Source organism: Lepidochelys kempii, chromosome 4 (genome assembly GCF_965140285.1).
Source record: "Lepidochelys kempii isolate rLepKem1 chromosome 4, rLepKem1.hap1, whole genome shotgun sequence".
NCBI lineage: Eukaryota > Metazoa > Chordata > Testudines > Cheloniidae > Lepidochelys > Lepidochelys kempii.
In genome coordinates, this window is record NC_136383.1 from 87,746,844 (window position 1) to 87,773,022 (window position 26,179).

The 26,179-nt window shown below is 40.5% G+C and overlaps 1 protein-coding gene across 3 annotated transcripts in view; it reads left to right on the forward strand.

Annotated features, from left to right (window-relative positions):
- The window catches only part of PPAT (phosphoribosyl pyrophosphate amidotransferase), a 71,807-nt gene extending 46,096 nt beyond the window's left edge, over positions 1-25,711 (forward strand). For 2 of the 3 annotated variants that reach the window (XM_073341961.2, XM_073341962.2), the window contains exons 2-11: positions 5,284-5,350; positions 10,829-11,006; positions 12,420-12,532; positions 12,655-12,800; positions 14,229-14,301; positions 18,484-18,635; positions 20,397-20,524; positions 20,856-21,077; positions 22,365-22,485; positions 23,981-25,711. In XM_073341961.2, the coding sequence (XP_073198062.1) occupies positions 5,316-5,350; positions 10,829-11,006; positions 12,420-12,532; positions 12,655-12,800; positions 14,229-14,301; positions 18,484-18,635; positions 20,397-20,524; positions 20,856-21,077; positions 22,365-22,485; positions 23,981-24,156 (1,344 nt within the window). In that variant the 5' untranslated portion in view covers positions 5,284-5,315 and the 3' untranslated portion in view covers positions 24,157-25,711. Of the gene's footprint in view, positions 1-5,283; positions 5,351-10,799; positions 11,007-12,419; positions 12,533-12,654; positions 12,801-14,228; positions 14,302-18,483; positions 18,636-20,396; positions 20,525-20,855; positions 21,078-22,364; positions 22,486-23,980 lie in introns of all 3 variants that reach the window. The other variant, XM_073341963.2, reaches the window with a different exon arrangement.
- Positions 25,712-26,179: the final 468 nt, after the last annotated feature.

Sequence of the window (26,179 nt, forward strand, 5' to 3'; positions counted from 1 at the left end):
AAATATTTATATTAAATTTAAATTGGTATTCTGTTATTGTTTAACAGTGTGATTAAACAGCAATTATTCATGACTGTTTGTTTTTTAATTTAGTTAAATTGTTTTGCGTTAATAGCGTGCATTAACTGCAATTAATTGACAGCCCTAGTTTATTTTTATATTTTTAAAAATTAACTTTACACACAGGTGGTATTAATGACTTAGGCCTGGTCTACACTATGCGTTTGTCGGATTTAGCAGCGTTAAATCAAATTAACCCTGCACCCATCCACACAACGAAGCCATTTTTTCGACATAAAGGGCTCTTAAAACCGAGTTCTATAATCCTCCCCAACGAGGTGATTAGCGCTGAAATCGACACCACCGTTTCGAATTAGGGTTAGTGTAGATACTAAGGTATTGGCCTCCGGGAGCTATCACACAGTGCACCATTGTGACCACTCTGGATAGCACTCTGAACTTGGATGCACTGGCCAGGTGTACAGGAAAAGGCCTGGGAACTTTTGAATCTCATTTCCTGTTTGGTCAGGCGAGCTCATTAGCACAGGTAACCGTGCAGTCCCAGAATTGAAAAAGAGCTCCAGCATGGATCGCACAGGAGGTACTGGATCTGATTGCTGTATGGGGAGAGGAATCCATGCTATCAATCTACGTTCCAAAAGACGAAATGCCAAAACGTTTCAAAAAATCTCCGAGGCCATGGGGGACAGAGGCTACAGCAGGGATGCAACACAATGCCGTGTGAAACTTAAGGAGCTCAGACAAATGTACCAGAAAACCAAAGAATCAAACGGACGCTCCGGGACAGAGCCCCAGACATGCCGCTTCTACGCTGAGCTGCATGCAATTCTAGGGGGGGCTGCCACCACTACCCCACCCCGTTCGTGGACTCCAGTGATGGGGTACTCTCCACCATGCCTGAGGATTTTGCAGACGGGGAAGATGAGGAGGAGCTTGAGGAGAGCACACAGCACACCGTTCTCCCTGACTGCCAGGATCTTTTTATGACCCTGACTGAAATATCCTCCCAAGCCAACGAAGCTGGAGAAGGGACCTCTGGTGAGTGTACCTTTTTAAAATATAATACATGTTATAAAAGCAAGCGTTTTTTAATGATTAAGTAGCCTTGAGGACTTGGGATGCATTCGTGGCCAGTACAACTACTGGAAAAGTCTGTTAATGTGTCTGGGGATGGAGCGGAAATCCTCCAGGGATGTCTCCATGAAGCTCTCCTGGAGGTACTCTAAAAGCCTTTGCAGAAGGTTTCTGGGGAGAGCAGCCTTATTCTGCCTATGGCTGAAAAGAAATCTTCCCCGCAGTTAGCGTGTGGAGGGGGTGGGGGTGGGGTGGCATTGGTGCTGAGCCGTTCATGTTTGGCTAGCAGGGATCTTCCCTGATACCAGCCTCATGGTGGGGTGAGGAGTAAAGCAGTCATCCCAGAGAATTGGATCGGGGGTGGGGTGGGGGGTGGGATAGTTTGATTTCTGCTGCTGCACATTAACTGGAAAACCACAGCACTAAATGGCCAACTCAGCGTGCTTTGCTTGCTATGGGAGAGGAGGGCACTGCTGTTAGGAAGGCTGCAGAAGCTGAAAGACTATGGCTTACCATGGCCACCTGCAATCCGAATTCTGTTGCCTGGCACTGCATGTGTGATCTCTAACACCAAAGCCGCAGGCACTCAATATAAGATGCAAAATGTGACCTTGTACCAAAATCACATATGCTATGTAATGTGAATAGTGTTGTTCACCGTGAAAGAATATAGTCATTGTTCTGTAAAATGTATCTTCGCTTCCTTTTTTTTCCTCCAGCAGCTGGAAATGTTTCAAGCCTCCCTCCTCCGTCCCAAAGGCTATCTCAGATAAGGTGGCGAAAAAAATGCACGCACAATGAAATGTTCTCTGAGCTCATGCAGTCTTCCGGCACTGACAGAGCTCAGCAGAATGTGTGGAGGGACACAAGAGCAGAGTACAGGAAAGGGGCTGATGAATGTGAGGAGAGGTGGTGGCTGGAAGATCAGAAGAGGCATGAGGCAACGCTGGGGCTACTGCGGGATCAAATGGACATGCTCCAGCGTCTGGTGGAGGTTAATGAACGGCAGCAGGATCACAGACTGCCACTGCAGCCCCTGTTTAACCACCCACCCTCCTCCCCAAGTTCCATAGCCTCCTCCCCCAGATGCCCAAGAATGGGGGGGAGGAGGGGCCTCTGGGCACCCAACCTCTCCTCCCCAGTGGACAGCCTAAACAACAGAAGGCTGGCTTTCAACAAGTTTTAAAGTGGTCTTTTTCTTCCCTCCTTCCAAACTGCAACCGGGCTACCTTGTGATATCTCCCTGTTTTTATAACCAATTAAAAAAGAATACATGTTTTTTAAACTATAGTGACTTTGTCCTTTGCAAGCAAGTTGTGATTGAAGGGGGGAGGGCAGGTGGCTTACAGGGAATTTAGAGGCAACCAAGGGGGTGGGTTTTCATCCAGGAGAAACAAACAGAAGTGTCACACAGTACCCTGGCCAGTCATGAAACTGGTTTTCAAAGCTTCTCTGATGCGCAGCGCTTCCTGCTGTGCTTTTCTAACTGCCCTGGTGTCTGGCTGCGTGTACTCAGCAGCCAGGCGATTTGCCTCAACCCCACCCGGCCATAAACGTCTCCCCCTCACTCTCTCAGAGATTGTGGAGCACACAGCAAGCAGCAATAACAATGGGAATATTGGTTTCGCTGAGGTCTGAGCGAGTCAGTAAACTTCACCAGCGACCCTTTAAATATCCAAATGCATATTCTACCACCATTCTGCACTTGCTCACCCTATATTTGAAAAGCTCCTTACTACTGTCTAGGGTGCCTGTGTATGGCTTCATGAGCCAGGGCATTAAGGGGTTGGCTGGGTCCCCAAGGATAACGATAGACATTTCAACATCCCCAACGGTTATTTTCTGGTCTGGAAAGTAAGTCCCTTCCTGTAGCCATTTAAATGGACCAGAGTTCCTGAAGATGTGAGCGTCATGAACCTTTCCCAGCCATCCCACTTTGATGTTGGTGAAATGTCCCTTGTGATCCACCAGTGCTTGCAGCACCATTGAAAAGTGCCCTTTGCGGTTTATGTACTGGCTGCCCTGGTGGTCTGGTCCCAAGATAGAGATATGCGTTCCAGCTATAGCCCCACCACAGTTAGGGAATCCCATTGCACAAAGCCATCTACCATGACCTGCACATTTCCCAGAATCACTACCTTTGATAGCAGCAGCTCAATGATTGCGTTGGCTGCTTGCATCACAGCAACCCCCACAGTAGATTTGCCTACTCCAAATTGATTCCCGTCTGACCGGTAGCTGTCTGGCATTGCAAGCTTCCAGAGGGCTATTGCCACTCGCTTCTCAACTGTTAGGGCTGCTCTCATCTTGGTACTCTTGCGCTTCAGGGCAGGGGAAAGCAAGTCACAAAGTTCCATGAAAGTGCCCTTACGCATGCGAAAGTTTCAGAGCCACTGGGAATCATCCCAAACCTGCAACACTATGCAGTCTCACCACTCTGTGCTTGTTTCCTGGGCCCAGAATCGATGTTCCACGGCATGAGCCTGCCCCAGTAACACCATGATCTCCAAATTGCCGGGGACCATGGTTTTAGAGAAATCTGTGTTCACCGCTCTGCCGTTGCCTCCTCGCCTGGTTTTTCAGGTGCTGGTTCTGCATAAACTGCACGATAATGCGCGAGGTGCTTACAATGGTCATAACTGCCGCAGTGAGCTGAACTGGCTCCATGCTTGCCATGCTATGGCGTCTGCTCGGGCAGTCCAGGGAAAAGGGCGTGAAATGATTGTCTGCCATTGCTTTCACAGAGGGAGGGTTGACTGACGACATTTACCCATAACCACCTGCAACAAATTTTTTGCCCCATCAGGCATTGGGAGCTCAGCCCAGAATTCCAATGGGCAGCGGGGACTGTGGGAACTGTGGGACACTTGCCACGGTACTGTGGACGCACACCGCCGAATTAATGTGCTTAGTGTGGACGCATGCACTTGAATTTATACAGTCTGTTCCCAAAAATCGACTTCTGTAAAATCGGAGTACTTTCGTAGTGTAGACATGGCCTTCTAAAATATCTTTGAGACTTGGGCATAATCAGTGGTGGAAAGTATTAAGTTATTGTTGGGATCAAGCATATTGAACATTTGCACCTTATTCTCCTGTTTTTTATAAGGTCTTTTCGATACATAAAATTATTGTAGAATAGTTACTGCACTTTAAATGCATGCCCTGCCTTAATCCGAATTGTCTTTTCAAGTAGACAAGCTGTTACAGTAGTATAACTCGAGAATGACTCCAATGATGCCAGTTGAGTTATACTAGTTTAATATGAGAGCAAAATCACATCCTATTGTACAAGACCTTTAGCTGTTTTATATTTAAGTAATCTAATAGATATATTTTCTTTCCCTTTCATCTTCATTAAAGTACTTCATTTAGTGTGTGTGTGTGTGTGTATATATGTATATGTATATGTATATATATATATATATATATATATATGTTACATTTTGTTTTTGTTTTTTTCTTGGCTACAGCTTGTAAGCGCATTCTACAGACATTTTTATTTCAGGGTATTCAATTTTTGAGCAATTAAAGGTTGCATTGGGAATTTACCAGTAACCCAAAGACCACATCTGCATCGATTTTATTGTTAAGGCTACAATTTAGTAATAGATATTTTTAATAGAAGTCATGGACAGGTCACAGGCAATAAACAAAAATTCATGGCCTGTGACCTGTCCATGACTTGTACTATGAATACCCCTGACTAAATCTTAGCTGGGGGGCTTCTGCTCTGGGAGGCCCCCTCCAGGGCCAGCTGCCTTCCCCGGCCACCTTAGCAGCAGCCAGTGTAGCTGGTGCGGCTGGCTGCAGGGTCACACAAGTGGCTGGTGTGACTGGCCATTGGGCTGCCTGGCATTTCAATTTAAGGATCTGGTAGTATTTTATGTTCACCTTGAAATTTAGACTATAGAAAGTCAGCAGTAAGGACCAGATCCAGCACCCATTGAAATTAATGGAAAGACTTTTTATTTGATTTCAGTGTGCTTTGGATTGAGCCTTAAATATTTTACAATAAAGTGCAACATGAACATACAAAAAACATAATTTTGATAAGTCTATAAAAATGGAGTACTTAAGACATTTTAAACACAAACGGTTATGTTCTTTTACGCTTTACAAGTTAATATTTTGTTTGGATGTTGTGCTCAGTGAGCCATTCAGTATTTATGCTAATTTTGTCCACAGGGGCCAAGAAAGTGGTGGAATTGTGACAAGTGATGGAGACTCAGCCCAAACATTCAAAGTGCACAAGGTAAAATTTTAAGGACTTTTTACTAATTTGTTGCCATTTTTAAGAAGTAAAGATCTAGTCTTTACATAAAAATCCAGTCTTTAAAATAGAGCGAAATAAGGAGTACTCAAAGGAAAAGTCGGAGGAAAAAATAACACATTTCCACCTGAGGTGCATGAGGAGAGTCTCTGCTTGTTCCAGGAAATAGGAATAATAAGCAAGAGACAGGAAATGACAAGAATTTGTCATAATAAGAGTACCGAGTTCAGTTCCTTAACTTATTGTTGTTGTATAGACCAAGCTTAAACTTATTTTTAAAAAATCAACAACAAAACTCAGACCAGGTTATCCTTCAAGTCCACTTCAAGCTTTTGAAGAAACAAGGTGGGTGAGGCAATATCTTGTCTCTTTTACCAACAGAAGTTGGTCCAATAAAAGATACTACCTCTCCCACCTTGTTCTCTAATATCCTGGGACCAATACAGCTCCAACAACACTGAAATTAATCTTTTGCTTCAGTAAAAAGCAATCTGTTCTGGAGCTGTCAACACCAGAGCCCCTTTCTTCTAATGTGTTTAGCTCTGGTGAGTTGAAAGGGTTTGGTGCTGGCAGTTTAAGTACTAATGTGTGAAACCAGCAGAGTTCTAGTGGAATGGAGGGAAAAGAGTGAAACAAAAAACCACAATCCTTGAAACTAGATTAATGCCTGGAAGCAGATGCATCTATGACTGACTCTGGCTTTAGTAAATATCATGGCAGATTCTTTGAAGAGTTGAATGCTGCACACAAATTAATAGATCCAGAGACTGGGAGGATTTTTCAGATTTCCCTCATCTATTTCCAACCTGATAGAAATCCAGAGGGTGCCAACAGGCCTAAAATGGCCAAGCCCAAAAAGATCTTAGGCCAAAGCACTTTACTTGCTCTAGAGAATTTACTTCCTATATTTACACTGAGCTGATGTCAGGAAGTGAAATACAAGTTAACCAACTACCCTCCTGGAAGGAACGTAGGAATTGGAGCTGTGTCAATTAAAACTGCATCTTCTGCCCAGATCTCCTTCTGACTTCAGTACTAGAAGGTTCTGAGTCCCAGGAAGTGGGAGCATGCCCAGCAGGACAGAGCTCTGACACTAACAGGTCCCTCAAGTAGAACATGAGTGTCCTACTTAGCTCACAGTGGAGAAACAAAATCCAGGAATGAGAATCCTGCCTTGATGCAGGCTCTCAGCCGATAAACTGGCTCAATCTTTGCTTACTCCAATAACAGATCAGAGGGGGAGGTATCTCATAGCCTTTTGTCTTTAATCCTACTTTTCTTCTTATCCTTCAGCACTTTTAATTCGTCATCCAGCTGACAAGTCCTGGGGCGAGGTGGGTTGCTGGAGAACGGTGTGGCAGGACAATAAGGTGTCTGGAGTGTTCCTGGGTGTGTAGTTGAGGCCTTGGGCTGTCCCTTGTAGTAGGGTGAGGTCGGAGGTTGTCTCTTCTGGTCTCCGCTCCAACTGCGACCAGGATTGTTCCTCTCTCCTCCCTCCACCTGTTTTGTTCCAGTTTGCCCCTTCTGATATTCGCCCCAACTGCTACTAGTTTTTTTTCTTTTCTGCCATCTCCATCCATTTGGCTCCAATCTCCCCCACCTCAATTAGAGTTATGGGCTTCCCATCTGGGATGTATCTTTCTATTTCCTCAGGAACACCCTCTAAGAACTGCTCCATTTGCATTAGGAAGGGCAACTCTTCTGGAGATTTAACACTTGCTCCTGATATCCAGGCATCCCAATGTTTCACAATGTGGTAGGCATGTCAGGTAAATGACACGTCTGGTTTCCACGTTAGGGCTCTGAACTGCCGACGGGAATGCTTGAGTGTTAGCCCCATCCTGACTCTCGCCTTGGTTTTAAACAGTTCATACTTGCTCATGTGTTCCTTAGGCATTTCAGCCGCCACCTCAGCTAAGGGTCCACTGAGCTGCGGCCTCAGCTCTACCATGTATTGATCTGTAGAGATGTTGTACCCAAGGCAGGCCCTTTCGAAGTTTTCTAAGAAGGCCTCAGTATCAGCGCCTGGCTTGTAGGTGGGGAACTTCCTGGGATGTGAGGCGGTACCTGGAGAAGGATTGCTAGGGTTTGTTGGTATATTCTGCTGAGCCTTTGCCTTCTCCATCTCCAGTGCATGTTTCCTTTCTTTTTCCTTTTCCTCCAGTTCTTTTTCCCTTGCCTCCATAGCTCTCCTGTGGGCAGCCTCTTTGGCTTTTTCCGCCTTGGATTCTGTCATCTTAGCCTCTCTGTTTTTAACTGACTTTACACCCGAGAGTTTAAAAAAAACAAAAAAAAAACTGCTTGTAAAATTTTTGTGCTGTAATATGATAGCTATTCTCAGCCTACAGAAAAATCCTTTGTCTCCAGGCAAATAGAAAAACCCTCTAGTTGCTCTTAGCTAAAAAAAAACAAAAAACAAAAACAAAAAAAACACTTCAGGTCTGTGAAAAACTTGTGAATTTCCCTGCAGGAGGTTAACTACCCTGCCTTTAGGTAGAGAAAACTCCAGCTCAAAAAGAATGATCCCTTTTGTTATGTCTGCTGCTCTGGCCCCCTGGCAGACACAGAAAAACTATAATTGCTTTCAGCTTAAAACCTGCTTTCAAGCAGCCCAAAGGGGAAAAAAATGTCCTTTTAAAATCCTACTGTGCTTCTGTTTCAAAATGATCCCAAAAAAAAATCTCAAATTGATCCCACCACTGCCACCATGTCAAGGTTCTTTCCCCATTCTGAACTGTAGGGTACAGATGTGGGGACCTGCATGAAAGACCCCCTAAGCTTATTCTTACCAGCTTAGTTTAAAAACTTCCTCAAGGTACAGACTTTGCCTTGTCCTTGAACCCTATGTTGCCACCACCAAGCATGTTAAACAAAGAACAGGGAAAGAGCCCACTTGGAGACATCTTTCCCCCAAGCCCTACACCCCCTTTCCTGGGGAAGGCTTGATAAAAATCCTCACCAGTTTGCATAGGTGAATACAGACCCAAACTCTTGGATCTTAAGAACAATGAAAAAACAATTAGGTTCTTAAAAGAAGAATTTTAATTAAAGAAAAAGTAAAAGAATCACCTCTGTAAAATCAGGATGGTAAATACCTTACAGGGTAATCCGATTCAAAACATAGCAAATCCTTCTAGGCAAAACCTTAGGTTACAAAAAGACACAAAAACAGGAATATACGTTCCATTCAGCACAGCTATTTTACCAGCCATTAAACAAAAGAAAATCTAACTCATTTCTAGCTAGATTGCTTACTAACTTTTTACAGGGGTTCTGAAGAGCATTCCTGATCTGTTTCCAGCAAAAGCATCACACAGACTCTTTCCCTCCTGCAAGCTTTGAAAGTAACTTGTCTCCTCATTGGTCATTTTGGTCAGGTGCCAGCGAGGTTATCCTAGCTTCTTAACCCTTTACAGGTGAAAGGGTTTTGCCTCTGGCCAGGAGGGATTTTATAGTTCTGTATACAGAAACGTGGTTACCCTTCCCTTTATATTTATGACAGACCCTGTTCTTGTTTTGAGCTTCCACTTCTTTTTAGGTTATGAGAGATTTCCACTTCTACCGTTAGCACTTCCTTTAGCCTCTGAGTAAAAAGTAATGCGCTGAGAATAAAATGTTGGCAGACACTATAATACTTTATATTGATTCCATAAGAGCTGTGGAGAATGACATCAATATTAAGAATTAAATACGATGACTGCATCATCTCAGGAAGTTTTGATATTACAGCAGTTGCATAATAAGATTTCTCTTATCCTTGGGATATGTCTTGGCTGCAGTATTTAAATTCTATAGTTACTATTATTTAAAAAAGAAAACTTGAAGGGCACAAACCAGTGAATATGGTCTTGTCCTTGAAGCTGTTCTGGTTTAAAAATTGATTTAATTAAACTGGTGCAAATCCCTGTAGAACATACTTTTATTAGTTTAAAATTGGTTATTTCTGCTTAGCTTGCACTTTTTTGAATTTACTGACCTGACTCTCAGACCATTTTAAATTAAGAGTCTATGCAGGGTTCTGCACTGATGTAACTAAATTGGTCTAAAGCCACACTGTTTGGTCTGGTCTTCACTTAAATTAGGTCAACCTAGCTACATCGTTCAGGGCTATGAAAAATTTTGTGCCCTGAGCACCATAGTTAGGTCAATGTAAATGTAGCCAGGGTGAGGGGGAGTAACTCCATTGATGAAGGAAACGTTTACACTCTGGGCTACAGCAGTGCCATAGCTGTGGTGCTGTAGCAGCTGTAATGTAGACATGGCCTTAGTTAAACCAGTGTAGCTTGGTGTGTAGGCCAGAGCTTGCTCTTTTTGCCTTGCCTTGTATTTATCTGTTGCCACAGCAGCGTTTTACTTTTTGCATTGAAATTCTGTTTGTGCTAACCTCTCTTCTCCTTCCTCTAATTATCAGATTCAAACATAATTCTGAGCCTCTAAGGCATTCAAAGCTCTTTAATGAATTAATCTTCATAACACTCAAGGGAAGTAAATATCATCCACATTTTAGAGAGATAAAGAGATTTAAACAGATGAAGAGACTTTCTGAAGGTTACAAAAAAAGTCTGTGCCAGAGTTCAGAATAGAAATTGGAGCACCTGTTTCCCAGTCCTGTACTTTAATTACTTAGACCCTGCATGCTTTTAAATTCCTCCCTCACAATGCTTGTTGCCAACAGGAGCACTGCCTTGGCTATTGAATATGCTAGAATCTCCTGGGGCCTATCTATAAAAGTTCTGAGTCATTTCTGCCATAGAAGTCAACTTGGATACCTGAAGACTTTTCAACAGAGTTTTCTGGCTCTTTCAGGTTGAGTGCCAATTATAGCAGTGGCCGGAATTACAAATAATGGGGTCTTTTAAACATTAATCTGAAGCTGGTATAAAAACAAATTCATTATGGTGCTGGTGATTAAATGTATTATCCTATTTCTCAGGGAAAAAAGCACAGAATATATTGAAATATTTGTTTTATAGTGTTCTCTCTAAATAGCATTAAAGAATAAATGTAGTTGAGCTTTTAAACTTTAAAATAGCATTAAAAGAACAAAGCCAGTTGAGCTTTTAAAATTACATTTGAATATAAATACATATAGTATTCCCAAATTTTCTTCTGCTAGTGGTTTCTCAAAGGATATTTTCTTACTGTGTGGTAACTGGGGACAGTCTGTCTATCTGAAAATAAAATCTGCTCAAAACAATCTCCCCCTTATGTTGTGTATTATCCTGATGAAACCAGTTGCCTTCTTATGTTGTTCCCCTTTCCTGTGACCTACCTGTCTGTCTTGTCTCTCTAGAGGTAAGCTCTTTTCTTTTTTTGTTTTTGTTTTTTGTTTTTGTTTTGTTGCTGTTGGTTTTTGCTTGTAAAGTGCTGGCATAATGAGTGTGTTGCTGGAAACAATAATAAATACAGTCTTTTTTTTCCTCCCTGCAAGGGAATGGGTCTTATTAATCATGTGTTCAGTGAAGACAATCTGAAGAAGCTGTATGTTTCAAATCTTGGAATTGGCCACACCAGGTACTCCACGTCAGGAATCTCTGAATTAGAGAACTGCCAGCCTTTCGTTGTAGAAACTCTTCATGGGAAGATTGCTGTGGCACACAATGGTGAATTAATAAATGCTAAACAACTCAGAAGAAAGGTAGGAATCAGTCCTGGGTTTTCCAGTATAATTTATTAATGAGTAGGAGGCAGACATGGACAAAAACTTGGTCACATCTCCTAGCTGACATACAATGCTTTAGGTCATTGAAAACTACAGAGAATGGTGAGGAACTCCAAACTAATGGATTGGGCAGTGCACTGAGAAACAAAGTTTTTAATTTGTAACTCCCATGGTGGGGGGGATAATCTACTTTTATTTTATTTTCTGTGTTAATGTTGATCCAATAGGGAAAACTAATCCAGATACAGTTATGAATAGCTCAGTTTGAATCTGCCCATTGCATGGCAGTCATTAGAGAAAGCAAAGAGTGCTTAGAAAATATCATCTAATACATTGATGTGTCCTCATCTGCAATATTATCTCTTTTTGTCATCACCTTGAGAAAGCTATAGTGAATATTGAAAATAGTAGTAGAAAATAGTAATTTATAGTGATATGAACACATAAGGAGACAGTCAAAAATTGGATATCATAGCCCGTAAAGAAGGAAGTGGACATATTGCAGAGCAGAATTAAAACCTCACAGATGCTTCTCTTTTAACCCTGTTCAAAGAACAAGGGAACATACTACTACATCAAAGAATTGTAAATTTATGACTTGGAAAAGGTAATGGAACTTTATGTAGAATGTAGTCAGTCTGTGGATGCCACCAATGCTGCAAGAATGTATCAAGACAGATATTGTGACTGGTTTCAAAATGATGGGTTAATTTTATGTTCAAGCATCACTGTAAATGTGATAATGGTAAAAATGGTATCCAGTCTTATTCTTCAGGATGCAAGATCTACAAAGGTTAGGTAGGAACCCTCCGGTGCAAAGCATTGAACAGGCATGAATAGTAGGCTAGATACTTTGCAGGTTCTCCTCTTCCTTAAATGCAACGTGTGTGTTGAGCACACCAGACTAAAAGGACCATAAGTCTGATTCAGTCTCTCACATCTTAGGTTGTTGTTTTTTCCCTCCTTCCCCTTACTCTGTCTTCAGTCATTTCTTCTTTCATTGTTTACTTGTGCTTCCTCTCTTCACCTGTTCTCTGTGCCCTACTTCAGTTTGCCATGTGTAAGCAGCAGTGAGAAGGTGACAAAATCCCCAGACCCTGAGTAGCACTGTGGATATTAGGGAATGTCAACTTTGCTTTATGCTTTGGTCACCAGTAAAGCAAAGCAGTGAAAAGAAGCGTGAGGGATGCAGTTCAGAGTGTCATTTTATATGAGCCGATGTTGTGCACCAGCTCCTTGGACAAAAGTACAATCCACGTTCTTTGGTTCTTGGTGACTTCTACATTAAAACAACTTTTCAGACATGTAACTCCTTGCTAAACTAAAAATGGTGCAGTGGTTTCGTAGACTGATAACACTACATTTTATCTTTTTTTAAAAAAAAAAAAGCTGATGAGACATGGTGTGGGACTATCGACCAGTTCTGACAGCGAATTGATCACCCAGCTGCTGGCATTCACACCTCCACTCGAGAATGATGATACCCCAGACTGGGTGGCAAGGTAAGCGGTTAGGGGCTGGAATTAGAAACAAGAGTATTGTCTGAGTGTAAAATACAGCAGTAGTAAGTAACAGAATACAGCCATCTGTAACATACCATTGTGTTTACTTAATCTCATTTCAGAATCAAAAATTTAATGAATGAAACCCCTACTTCATATTCACTACTAATGATGCATAAAGACATAATCTATGCAGTACGTGATCCCTATGGGAATCGTCCACTCTGCATTGGTCGTCTCATTTCAGTAGGCAGTATGAGTGGAAAAGGTAAATCCTATGTAAAGACTGGGTAACCAGCCATAAGTATGTTTACATTTGCAAAGCTAGATAAATAATACATTTGCACTTAATGGGGGAATCATGTCCACATTCATGCAGTTGAGCAACTTTTCTTTAAAATGTTGCTCTCTCTGAACATCGGATGCAATAATATCCCAATATTGGTTGATTTATAAAATACAAAATACATTTTGATGGTGGGAACAAATTTAAAGGAAATCAGAAGCACCCCTTCTCTCTTGACAATAGTAAATCCCCATTCCCCCATGGCAGCAGCAGAGAGAGGCAGCCTAGTTGCAGCAGAGATAATTGGAGAGAGATTTCTCCCCTCTGCCCTGGGAGAAAAGTGGGGATGGCTAGATACAGGCCCTATTTCTTCTCCTTTTTGTTGTAGGGTTGCTTATTAGCTTTGGGCTACTGGTGCTTATTTGTTTTATTGAAGGAAAAATTATTTTTGGGGGGGATTCTTCTGGAAGGAGCTGGGAAACCCACTTGTCCACATATTATGGCAAGGAGTTAACGTGAAAACGCAAATATAGGAATTTGAATAAAGGCTCTGCATGTTCTTGTAAACCAAAATGTTCTGAGTCAGGATAAAATCTGGTCATTCGTGGAAGATAATCCCAAAGGAGAATTGTACATACCTTCCCATCTCAGTGCCCTGAGTGATACCAGTGATTTTCAAGGAAAAACCTTAAGACCTAGTGTGCTGTAAGATATGGGAACTTGACATTTTTAACTGCAGGAAAAAATGTATAAAGCCATTCTTTGTCCAAAGAAATTGATATGGCATGGAGGATTGTGTGTGAGAATTTTTTGTAATCTCTTAGAAAATATTCGCAATGTCCAAATACTGTATATTAGTGTTTGTATCCTGTTATGTTCTTAATCTGCCCATTTGTTCCCTTTCATTTGCCTATCTTTGAGAATTCTTCTCACTTTGGGTCCAGTGAATGCCCATTAAAGTCCAAGGGCACCCTTTTATTGATTTCAGTGGCATTGGAGGCACCACTTAATATACAGAGAGTAAGGAATTTCTTATCTAAACAAAAAGCATGTGTATACACCAGGGCCCCAAAAACTTATTGAGATGGAAGTAGGGGGGAAAAGTCCTGCGGAGATAAGGAATTTATTTCTCTGAATTGTCCTTATGAACAGTGACTGTGTGAAACTGGCTTTTCTAATCTCTCAAGGACAAGTTTTATATAATGTTTCCAAAGAACAGTTTTTCAACAAATGTTACAGCAACTTTCAATTCCAAACTTTCTATTTAGAAATCGTGACTATTTGACTTGCCCAAGTACATGATTACAAAATGTAACAGGCCAGTACTGTTGCAGAAATTTAACATGTTTAGTGATTATAATTCCAAGACCTGTGAAGATAATGTAACTATAATTGAAAATTTTATTATAGGGAAGAAAAACAGCGAAACAGAAGGATGGGTGGTCTCCTCTGAATCCTGCAGCTTTTTATCTATTGGTGCACAGTAAGTTCCTTCACATACAAGGTGATCTGTAAACACTTTAAACAGTGAATAGAGATTTAAATAGCCAAATGATAGTATTCACATACAGTATGAAAGATTATATCTATCAGTTTATGGATTTAAATAAATATGGCAATAGTGTATTCAGAAATCATCTGCAAAGAAGACTGTGTGGTTATCTCTTCACTGTAGAGTTAGCTAAGCTAACTGAAAAGGAGTTAAGTGAGTACAGCCACAATGTAAAATGAATATTCCAACTACAGAGTGGTTGTTTTAGCAGTTGGTGGGTTGTGTTGACTCAAACTGTAGCCTATACCTCCTGATAGGCTAGCCACTTCAGCTGACAGCTCCACCACACTCAAATTATGGATTTTTATGTGCAGGCAGGATTCAAGTTGGGACAATACTGAAGTTAACTATAGTGAAGACAAGCCCAGTATATAGTTAAAAAAGAAACCGGAGAAATGTTCTCTGTGCAAAAACATTTAATTTTCAGTGAAAATAAAAACTACAGTCAAATCAACAAAATCATTCATACCTATAATGAGGAATTTACAGTTAATTTGCAAATCCGACATTTAACAAATCTGCCACTAATTGAGTGTTATGTTGGTAAGTAAAATTGTGTCCCCTTAAAGTGGAAAAACAAGGCAAAAACTGCAAGAAGTAAAAATTAAATTCAGAGCAAAAACTGGAAACCAATAATGTCTGAACTTCAGTAATCTATTACATTGAGAGATGTTCTAGAAACAAGCTACAACATATGTTCCTCTGTGGTGAGTTCTGTCATTTCCATGTACCAATAATTAACTGTTGGTACCATCTTTGTTTTCTTAACAAAAGTTGCTTTACTCTGGACCTACCTTCTGAGACTGAGATACTTCTGCTAAGAATCATCATCAACGGGGGTGTTTTGCACTACATATAAATCCCAAAAGGAAAAGGAGTACTTGTGGCACCTTAGAGACTAACACATTTATTTGAGCATAAGCTTTCATGAGCTACAGCTCACTTCATCGGATGCATGCAGTGGAAAATACAGTGGGGAGATTTATATACATAGAGAACATGAAACAATGGGTGTTACCATACACATTGTAAGGAGAGTGATCAGGTAAGGTGAGCTGTTACCAGTAGGAGAGCGGGGGGGGGGGGGGTGCGGGAGAAACTTTTTGTAGTGATAATCAAGGTGGACCATGTCCAGCAGTTGACAAGAACGTCTGAGGAACAGTGGGGGGTGGAATAAACATGGGGAAATAGTTTTACTTTGTGTAATGACCCATCCACTCCCAGCCTTTATTCAAGCCTAGGTTAATTGTATCCAGTTTGCAAATTAATTCCAATTCTGCAGTCTCTCGTTGGAGTCTGTTTTTGAAGTTTTTTTGTTGAATAATTGCAACTTCTAGGTCTGTAATTGAGTGACCAAAGAGATTGAAGTGTTCTCTGACTGGTTTTTGAATGTTATAATTCTTGACATCTGATTTGTGTCCATTTATTCTTTTACATAGAGACTGTCCAGTTTGACCAATGTACATGGCAGAGGGGCATTGCTGGCACATGATAGCATATAACACATTGGTGGATGTGCAGGTGAACGAGCCTCTGATAGTGTGGCTGATGTGATTAGGCCCTATGATGGTGTCCCCTGAATAGATATGTGGATACAGTTGGCAACGGGCTTTGTTGCAAGGATAGGTTCTTGGGTTAGTGGTTTGGTTGTGTGGTGTCTGGTTGCTGGTGAGTATTTGCTTCAGGTTGGGGGGCTGTCTATAAGCAAGGACTGGCCTGTCTCCCAAGATCTGTGAGAGTGATGGGTCGTCCTTCAGGATAGGTTGTAGATCCTTGATGATGCATTGGAGAGGTTTTAGTTGGGGGCTGAAAGTGATGGCTAGTGGCGTTCTGTTGTTTTCTTTTTTGGGCCTGTCCTGTAGTAGGTGACTTCTGGGTACTCTTCTGGCTCTGTCAATTTGTTTCTTCACTTCAGCAGGTGGGTATTGTAGTTCATAGAATCATAGAATATCAGGGTTGGAAGGGACCTCAGGAGGTCATCTAGTCCAACCCCCTGCTCAAAGCAGGACCAATCCCCAGATCCCTAAATGGCCCCCTCAAGGATTGAACTCATAACCCTGGGGTTAGCAGGCCAATGCTCAAACCACTGAGCTATCCCTCCCCTTGATAGAGATCTTGTAGGTGTTTGTCTCTGTCTGAGGGGTTGGAGCAAATGCGGTTGTATCGTAGAGCTTTCTCAATGTTATCAGCTAGTCCACTAATTCTAGTATCTGGCTAATGAATATGCATCCCCTTTTAAATTACATCTCCAGCATTCATCAGAGTCACTTAATCTGCATGTTTTAAGACTTGCTGGTGTGTGATATGTGCAGTGAATATTTTTCAACATTACTCAGATATGAATATCTTGATTCATGTTTAGTAAAACTGAAAATCTAAGTACTTAGGAAATGAACTCCTGGTTCTTTTTTTTTTGCCATTTAACCTCTAGTGATAGGATGCAATTAATTGGATAACTAAACTCAATTTACTCCTGGGGGAATTCTGTACCTAAAAATTCTTCACACAATATTTTAAAATTCTGCATATTTATTTTATTTGTCAAAATAACACAATTTAATCATGCTAGTTTCAATTATTTTTGTAATTTATTTCAAAATACCTGTCAGCAAGTATGTCTGTAACAATACATTCCCCCAAAAAAGAAAGATTCAGGTAACGTTTTTTTTGACAGATTCCTTACTAGCGTATTAATACAGAACTCTGAGCAATTCATTTAAACTACAATACAGAAACTTATTTCCTGCATCCTTCAGAAGGAGTCTATAGGCTTGGGGGAGTCCAAGGGTAATGGAGGAGCTGAGGAAGGGGGAAGGAGCCTGGGAGTGAATCTGGAAAGTTGTTGGCCGTGGGTGGGAGAAGTACGGAACGTGATTTTGGGCAGGAGGGAGGGATAGTTAAGGAGCTGGGGAGCCTCCCCCATGCAGACCCTGGCTGACCAAGCCTTTCCCATTCAGTCAGGCACATCTGTTCCCGTCCCCATGTGGCCCTGCGGAACCTTTTGCATTCGGTCCCTGACTCAAAGCTGTCACCCCACTAGCTCCTGAGCCCACATCCCTGTCTGTGCCCCTCACTAGCCCTTCTGAACCCCAGCTTATGACACCACCCTCCCCCCCCACCCCCCATCAGCCCCTTGTGCCCCACTCTGTCAGTCCTAACATAGCTCTGTGAGCAGGATGAATGGAGCATGACTGGAGCTGTCTGCTGGCTGTTCTGGCGCCACAGCAGCCTCTGAGGTGTGAAAGGTGGAACTGCAGAAGTTTCCAGGCAGAAAGTTATTTTTTGTGGGGAAAAGAAGAAAAAATTTTTTGTACCGTACATGAATTCTGGTCCATGTGCAGTGGTGCAGAATTCCTCTAGGAGTGTCAATTGAAGCAGTATACTTAAACAACAGTAGTTAGAAGATCAGCTTATAGAAGATCTAAGAATATGTTTAATAATGCAATCGCTGAGCTTATTATATTTTTATTAAGACTCCATATTCAATTTTTGTTCTAATTATGAAAAGCTATAATCTAAGCATATGGAACAGCAGACCTATATTCCAGTAATCCTGCCCTTATTCAGTTGTAGCTGCCTTCCACCTTCTATTTTGATACTGACAGGACCCTAGTTACTGACTGTAGTGACAGCTCTTATGACTACATTCCTCATTCCAGGCCATTTGATTTTATGGGATGATTTGTGTTTCATAGAAAAGTGACTAAACTAGTCAAGACTAAATTAAGAGTCAGTTTATTCATCTCATGATGGCCAGGACTTGACTCTATCTTAAATTTATAACTGCTACTAATATACATAAAGCATTTCAGTGTCGTCTTGGCTGTTTCATGTAATGGGAAGATGTCCTTAACCATTTAGTGCTAAGACTGGAGATTTACCATTTTCAGGTACTAATGCAGGCTGTCAATGTTACTGCACTAGTCTTGCATTAGTGCTGGCAAAGTCCAATGCTAGGAGCCAAAGAGTCAACTTTAAAATAATAATCTAATATTTTGTGACTGCTGAATATCAGAAAGTTGACTGGGTTTAGCAGAACATGGCTTTGTTTATATTCTAAAACTAACATGCAAGTGTATGGAAATTTCTAAATACCGCAAATGTCTTTTCAAGGTATTATCGTGAAGTCCTCCCTGGAGAGATTGTGAAGATATCCAGATATGATGTCCAAACACTGGATGTTGTACCAAGACCTGGAGGAGATCCATCAGCATTCTGTATCTTTGAATATGTTTATTTTGCAAGGCCTGACAGCATTTTTGAAGGTATGAAGATAAACTATAGTAAACAAGGAATGCAGGCGTTATTGAAATGGGGGACTGTATCCTGGAAAGTAGTGACTCTGAAAACAGTTGAGGGGTCACAGTGCACAAGATGCTTAACATGGAGCTCACACTGTGATGCTGTGTCAAAAAAGGGTTAATGCGATCCTTGGATATATAAACAGGAGTAGTGACTAGGAGGGAAGAAGGAAGAGATTTTTCTGTCTGTATACATTTAGTGATGAGTCAAATACTAGAATACTGCATCCAGATCTGGTGATCACATTTTAAAAAGGATGTTGAAGAATTGGAGAGGAAAAGAAGAAAAGAGCCACAAAAATGATTCAGTGACTGGAAATAAAGGTCTTGCAGTGAGAGACTAAATGAGCGAAATACGTTTAACTTCTCAAATGAAGGTCGAGAAGTGTTTGCACTTAGGTACTTATAACACAGTAACTTTCTGGGGAGAAAACCAGGAACTAAAGGTCATTTTAATCTAGTAGATAAAGGCATAACAAGATCCAATGGCTGGAAGTTAAAGCCAAACAAATTTAATGTAGAAACAAGGTGCAGTTTTTTAAAAGTGAGAGTGATTAAGCAGTGGAACAAACTACTAAGGAAAGTGGTGGATTGTACATCTCTTGATGTCTTTGAAACAGCACTGGATGCCTTTCTGGAAGATATGCTGTAGTCAAACACAAGTTATTGGCAGAGGTGATTTAAAGGGCCAGGGGCTCCCCGCGAGGGCCGGAGCCCCTGGCCCTTTAAATCCCCGCCGGAGCCCTGCCGCCGCTACCCTGGGGCTCCGGCAGCCGGACTCAGGCAGCACTTTAAAGGGCCAGGTGCTCCTGCCCATTGTGGGGAGCGGTAGGGCTCCTGCAGTGATGTAAAGGGCCAGGGGCTCGGGCTGCTGCGGGGAGCCCTGGGCCATTTAAATCTTGATTTAAAGGTCCCACCTCTTCAGGTTGAGGCCATGCCCCCACTCAGGACTCCAGCCTAATGGTAAATCCTTTAAGTTACTTTCACCCCGGTTATTGGACTCAGTACCTGGGTGACTGGATGAAATTCTGTGGCCCGTATTATTCAGGAGGTCTAACTAGATAATGTAGTGGTCCCTTCTGGCCTTAAAATGTATGAATATATAAGATACTATTGTATCATTTTAGACAACATTTAAAAAAATATTTAGGACTTATTAAAGCATTTGAAGTGTGGCTTATCTTATCTTTCCTTACAAGAAGCAACCATTCCTGTGGATCCTTCTTTCTAATTAAATTTTCAGTTCTGTACATGTTCAGTGTACATGGAGCTATCAGTCTTGTCCTATGATCACTACCTTGGTAAAGCTCTCATAGGACAGGCCTCTATTCTGTGCTAATGTCAAGCTACTTAGCAGAACCATTTGATGCAAGAACAAAAACAGGATGTGGAGAGAGTAAAAATTCAGGTTCAAATCCTGCTGGTCTTGCTCAAGTGAATAGTTCTGTTAATGTCAGTGGGACTGATCACCTGAATAAGGCAAGAAGGATTTGGTCCTCACAGTGGCCTGAAAGATGGAAAGCAACATGGATATTATGGGAGGAGATGAAAGGTGTAAGGTGACTGGTGGTGGTGAATATTTCTCATTACTTTTTAGAGGCTTCCTATTTACCTAAAACTTACTGTAGAGTTTATTTGATAGGAATAGTTCCTGTACTGTGCAAACTGAAAGTTAAATCATAATTACATAAGGGAAAAGAATTATTATTTCCTCAATGTCCATAGGTCAAATGGTGTATTCAGTCAGGAGAAGATGCGGTCAGCAGCTTGCTGTTGAAGCACCAGTGGAAGCAGACTTGGTTAGCACAGTACCAGAATCTGCAACACCAGCAGCACTAGGTTATGCACAAAAGGTATTGTGGATGGATTATTTTTAATATTTATTTCTTCCCCTCCCCGCCAGTGTTTCTAACTTTCTGTGAAATACGCTAGACTCTCCTTTACAGTAAGTTAGTTTTGGTGTTTTCCTCCTGTCAGATAGTGTATGTGGGTCTTCTGTGAGCTGGGTTTCATATTGTGGTATGCTGCACCAGTGCACTGTTGCCACTACATTGGTCAAGCTAAAGGCCTTTGATTAGCCCTAATCTGCAGGTCATCTTTTAAAAAAATCTTTACAATTCCTAATCCTTATTTTTAATGTATTTATTTTATTTAACTGTGTGTATAATTGTCTTTTGCTTGTAGTGTGGGCTGCCATATGTTGAAGTACTCTGTAAAAATCGATATGTCGGAAGAACTTTTATTCAGCCAAACATGCGATTAAGACAGCTTGGAGTGGCAAAAAAATTTGGAGTCCTATCTGATAACTTTAAAGGCAAAAGAATTGTGCTAATCGATGATTCTATTGTGCGGGGCAATACAATCTCACCGATAATAAAGCTGCTCAGGGAATCTGGTGCGAAGGAGGTAAGTTCACTTTCAGCAGTTGTAATGCAGATGTAAAGGGAAATTTGATGGAGACACAAGTTGGAGTGTTTCAGTTACACGTCAGAATATTTCCCTTAGTGCACTCACAAGGTGTGGTAGAAAGAGAGCCATAAAAACAAAGAAAGCAAATGCACAACAATATGTAATAGTGTGAAAAGTTTCTTGTGTGATTGCTTGATCTTAGGAAAATCTGCAGCAGAAAAACTTGAATAAAGGGGGTACTGCTCTATTTTAAAGTAAGTGTGCGTCTACACTAGCGAGGGCATAGCTGTACTGATGCAGCTGCGCTGCTGTAAGATCGCTTGTGTGGCCACTCTCTATGCCGGCAGGAGAGAGCTCTCCTCTCGACATAAAACCACCTCCACGAGTGGCGGTAGCTGTGTCAGTGGGAGAAGCTCTCCCATCAACATAGCACTGTCCCCACCAACATTTCTGTTGGTGTAACTTATATTGCTCAGGAGTGGTGGTTTGTTTTTTGTCTCCCCCCCCCCCCCCCCCCCCCGTCCTCCCCCGTGAATTAAAATAAATTATACTGACAAAAGTGGTAGTGTAGACATGGCCTAAGATGTAACTGACAAATCAAGACTGAATGGAAAACTGATAGTTTTATCTAAAAATCAGTGTGGCGGCTATATATTTCAACTACTTATTCCTGCTGCGGTATTGTTTTTAACCTTACTTCTTAGGTAAATAGGCATTTGTCCTAAATCTCAAGAAAAATACTGCTTCTGGTTTAATTTGTTTCTTTGATTTACATATGAAATAGAATGTGCTAGTCTGTCACAGAAGCAAATGTGCTTTGTATAACCAAAGCTGTCAATGAGTAGACACTGCCTAAGCACAGAGCCTGTGAACGTTTACACGTGTGCTTATTTTTATTACCATGAGTAGCTCTGTTAATTTAAATTGGATTACTCACACTTTAAATCTATTTTTAATAGAAAAGTTGTGAAGACAAAATAGTTTTATTTGAAAATTAAGAAGCCATTTTAAAGGCTTTAATAATGTTACTTGTTAAATTTCTTTACCCGTACTGATATTTTGGAGTCTGGAGAGACCGAAGACCCTGATCCTGAAATGTAATGCACACAGTGGATCCTTATACGTATGTGGGGCTCCAAATAGAGGCAGGGCTTTGCCTTTGCTGATCACCTTTCAGGGGTTGGGGCTTTCGTGTCTGAGTATAACATTAACTAACAGCAATGACTTTTATCAAGATGCAAGTTTTTACTGGTAATGTAATATTGAAAATTCATTTTCTTTCAGGTGCACATTCGTGTGGCTTCACCTCCCATAAAATTTCCTTGTTACATGGGAATAAATATTCCAACAAAAGAAGAACTCATTGCCAACAGACCTGAATTTCATGACCTTGCAAAATACATAGGTAAATGCTATAGTTTTACCCCCCGCCCTTGAGTTTTTTCAGTCATGAGGAAAAATATGATCACAAATTTTCAGTGGGGAAAAACTGACATCCCCGCTCTCCCAAAAAGAACAAACCAAAAAACCCCCAAACTGAGCTACTGAATTTTTTGTTGAACTGCTCACACCAGATCACATTGATACCAGCTGTATGTTTTGTCTGTTGCAGTTTATAGTTCTTCCTTTACAAAATATAGAGCACTCAAATAACTTTCAAAAAGTAAACGACAAATACAGTTTCAAAGTTCTAGTTGTTTTGATTCTTGCCAAACTTCCCAGAAAAACTCTACCTGTGTTGAGCTGTGGCATGCAAAATTTCAGGAAGATAAGTTGAAGACAGAGTAGTGATGAAAATTTAAGCATAATAAAATATTCTTACTAAATTTATAAATGCTTGCTGGTTTTGCTTAAAACTCAAATTGTAGAATTTATGTAAATATTTTTCTTGAGCTGAAGGCATCTCATCTTAAAACTATAAGATTTAAACAAAATAAATGCAGTGTATTTTAGAATCTTTACAGTAAGCAATATTTGCTACAGAACAAAAAAAAATGAGAACAAATGCCAAAATTATTATTTGTGCCATTGCAAATAACAGATGTGCATTATCATGATGGAGCAATAGTGATCAGTAATGGCTTGTGAATGGGCATGTCTATTATCATATATAGTATTGTGCTGTAGCAATGATTTTGAAAACTTACCAATTTAAAAACACAGCTGTAGTAAAAAGCCTTTAAACTTGCAGGGTTTTTTTTAGTGTTTTTAAGATTGACTTCATTGCTCCTTCTGTCTAATCTTTTAATCAGCCTTTTCCCCCCCATGGCATTAATTGTGATGGCACAAATAAAGCATTATGAATTTGCTGGAGGATCACATTTTAATATCTGTTCACAATGTAATTAACAAAAGTGATAAAATGAGAGGGTGAAACACTCTCTCCTCCTGCTAGAGCATTCACGTGAACCACTTACTGCATTATCTCAAAGGCCCAATAGCCAAATACAGCAAGAAGAACAAAAGTCATGGATGCTCTGCTTATGGAACAAAGACAGCTTGAAACAGCTGTGTGTGTGGCTGCTTCCAAGGTGAACTTGGAATAATTGCTAATTCAGGGAGGCAATGTGCTATGAGCTCAGAGAATCTCAATGACCAGCTTGGATTTAGTTTCCATTTTGACAAAATGAGTAACATTGTGGTTCTCAGTCTTTTCCATACCAGAATCCCCGCCTCCTGTCTAGCCAACAAGGGACCCCTACTTCAGTTTAGTAATATGGAAAGGACAAGGTGATTGTGATCCCCTAACACCTTGTTTTATAGTCTTTTTTCCTTGCAGGGGAGGTGACCCACAGGGAGAGAACCCATGTAATATCATGACTACATGTTCAAGATGCTTTTATTTTGTTTAATACTAGTGTAGCTTTTAATGTTTCATTGTCTTCTTTTATTTCCCCTAGGAGCAGACAGTGTGGTTTATCTTTCTGTGGAAGGGTTGGTATCATCTGTGCAAGAAAGTATCAAAGCAAAGCAAGAAAATCAAAACAGCCTTAAAACCAATAAGTCTCGTGTTAGAAAGATTGGCCACTGTACAGCATGTCTTACTGGGGAATACCCAGTAGAGCTCGACTGGTGACTTTAATGCCCAAGTACCGTTGCTGAATGTAGTTTTTTGAATTGAGAAGTATGTTGTCAATAACAGCGCATAGCATCTTCTTACATTTAGCAAGCCACTTAAAGCTAGTGACGTCTAATTGCTGTTACAGACATGTCTTTGCAGACTTTCTATAAAGTTTATGATGACGAAAACCATATAATGTAAGTACCTGGATAAATAAAATAAAAATCACGGACAATAGTGCCTTTTATTTGGGTTTTTTTTCCTCGTGGATGTAATGTAAAAACCACCCGGTCTTTTGGATTACTTAGTTGTCCCAGCTAAACTGTTTTTTGTTTTAATCTTGTCAAGGAAGTTGGATGTTCTTTTTAGGTTTATTCACAACATTGATAAATTATTTAAAAACCAATTTAGGATACAGCTCATGGATCATACAGAATAATTTATAATTATCAAACCGTATTAGTGCAAAAGAAAAAGGTGAACTTTGCTTTTTTTTTTTGAAGAAAATGCCCAATTCTGAAGAGTTAAATGGCTTCCAAGGAATTCTTATCTCGTACTTTGTGGAATATTATATTGTAAAGAACAGGAGATGTACTTAAGTGTTTGGGTTTTTTTGTTTGTTTTTTGCTTATGTTACTAAAAGGCTTTTATATTCAAGCTATGTATCTACATCTAATATGTGTCCATATTCAGTGAACACTATCTTTATAGCATGTGACCTTAAAAACAGAAGACTCAGGAAAATACTAAACAAAAAATCTCTCTAATTTGATATTTTCTTAATTTAAGCATATTGAAGCCCAGCATAATTGCTTTTAGTATATGTCATTGGGATATGACAGGGAAAACTAGTTGTGATATTTACAAACCTAGAAAGTATGATTAGACCTGCATTGCAAAGTTGCTAACTTTCTCCATCACTTCATTATTTTATTTCAGTATAAATCCTTAAAAATTCTGAGGTCTGAGCTAATGTGTTTTTATAAATGGGCCTTCCAGTTAGAATCAAAAGTAAAATAACATTTTGCTTAGCTTGTAATCAACATGATATGTCAATACAGTACTGTAAAAACTGCAAAAGGGTGGAGGAATGAGTTTTCATGAGAAATACACTAAGTTGTATTTCCAACTATTAGTCTACTGCTTTCCAGCAGTACTGTATGGGTTACTGAATGTAATGTTTTTATCATGAAATGAGTGGGTTATAAAGAACACTTACTTTGGTTATGAAGTGGCAAAATGCATTATATTTTTTAAATAATGTTACAGATAACAAAGTATATACTTCTCAATTAACAGCTAGTAATTGGCTAAAATGAACACCTTTCACAAAACTATTAATTATGAACTTTCACATTTTTTTAAATGTTCACTATACCTTAGACTTTTCTTATGTATGTCAGAAACTTAATTTAGATGTTTTTAATGTTTTTGGTGTTAAGGTTGCTTGTAAATACTGTTTTACAAAAGAGAAAGTTTAGAAAGTCTCCCCCTTATTTCCTCCCTCCCCCCCCCCCCGTATGATGTAGTTGAGAGCCAGAGTGATGGTGATTAAACCTCGATCTTTTGACTCAAGTATTATTAGTTGTGTGTGATGCATAACCTCAGAACTAACGCCCCATTCAGCAAAGCATTTAAATAAGGATTTCACTTTAAGCATGCTTTTGAAGTCACTGAGATTTAAGCACAAAGCTAAGTACTTTGCCTAATGAGTGTTTGAGTTAGGTTTAGGGCCTGCTTCCACTGAAGTTTAAGATCAGACTCTTGGGACTTTAATGAGAGCAAGATTGGGCCTTTACTTTGTTCCTCACCAAGCTCAGGTCCACACGTGTAGCGAGAGGCTCGCTGCATGTCCATCTTCTGTCTCACCAAGAAGTGGGTAGTAAGCCTCTCTTACAGAATCAAACAGTGGCATCCCACAAATGGAAGTGTGAGGAATGATGCCCATGCCAGCCTGACCCTTGGAGTTTTTTCTCCCTACCTTTCCTCCACCACCAAAAAGCAGGTATTTCTATGGGAAGGACTTGGAGTAACTTGG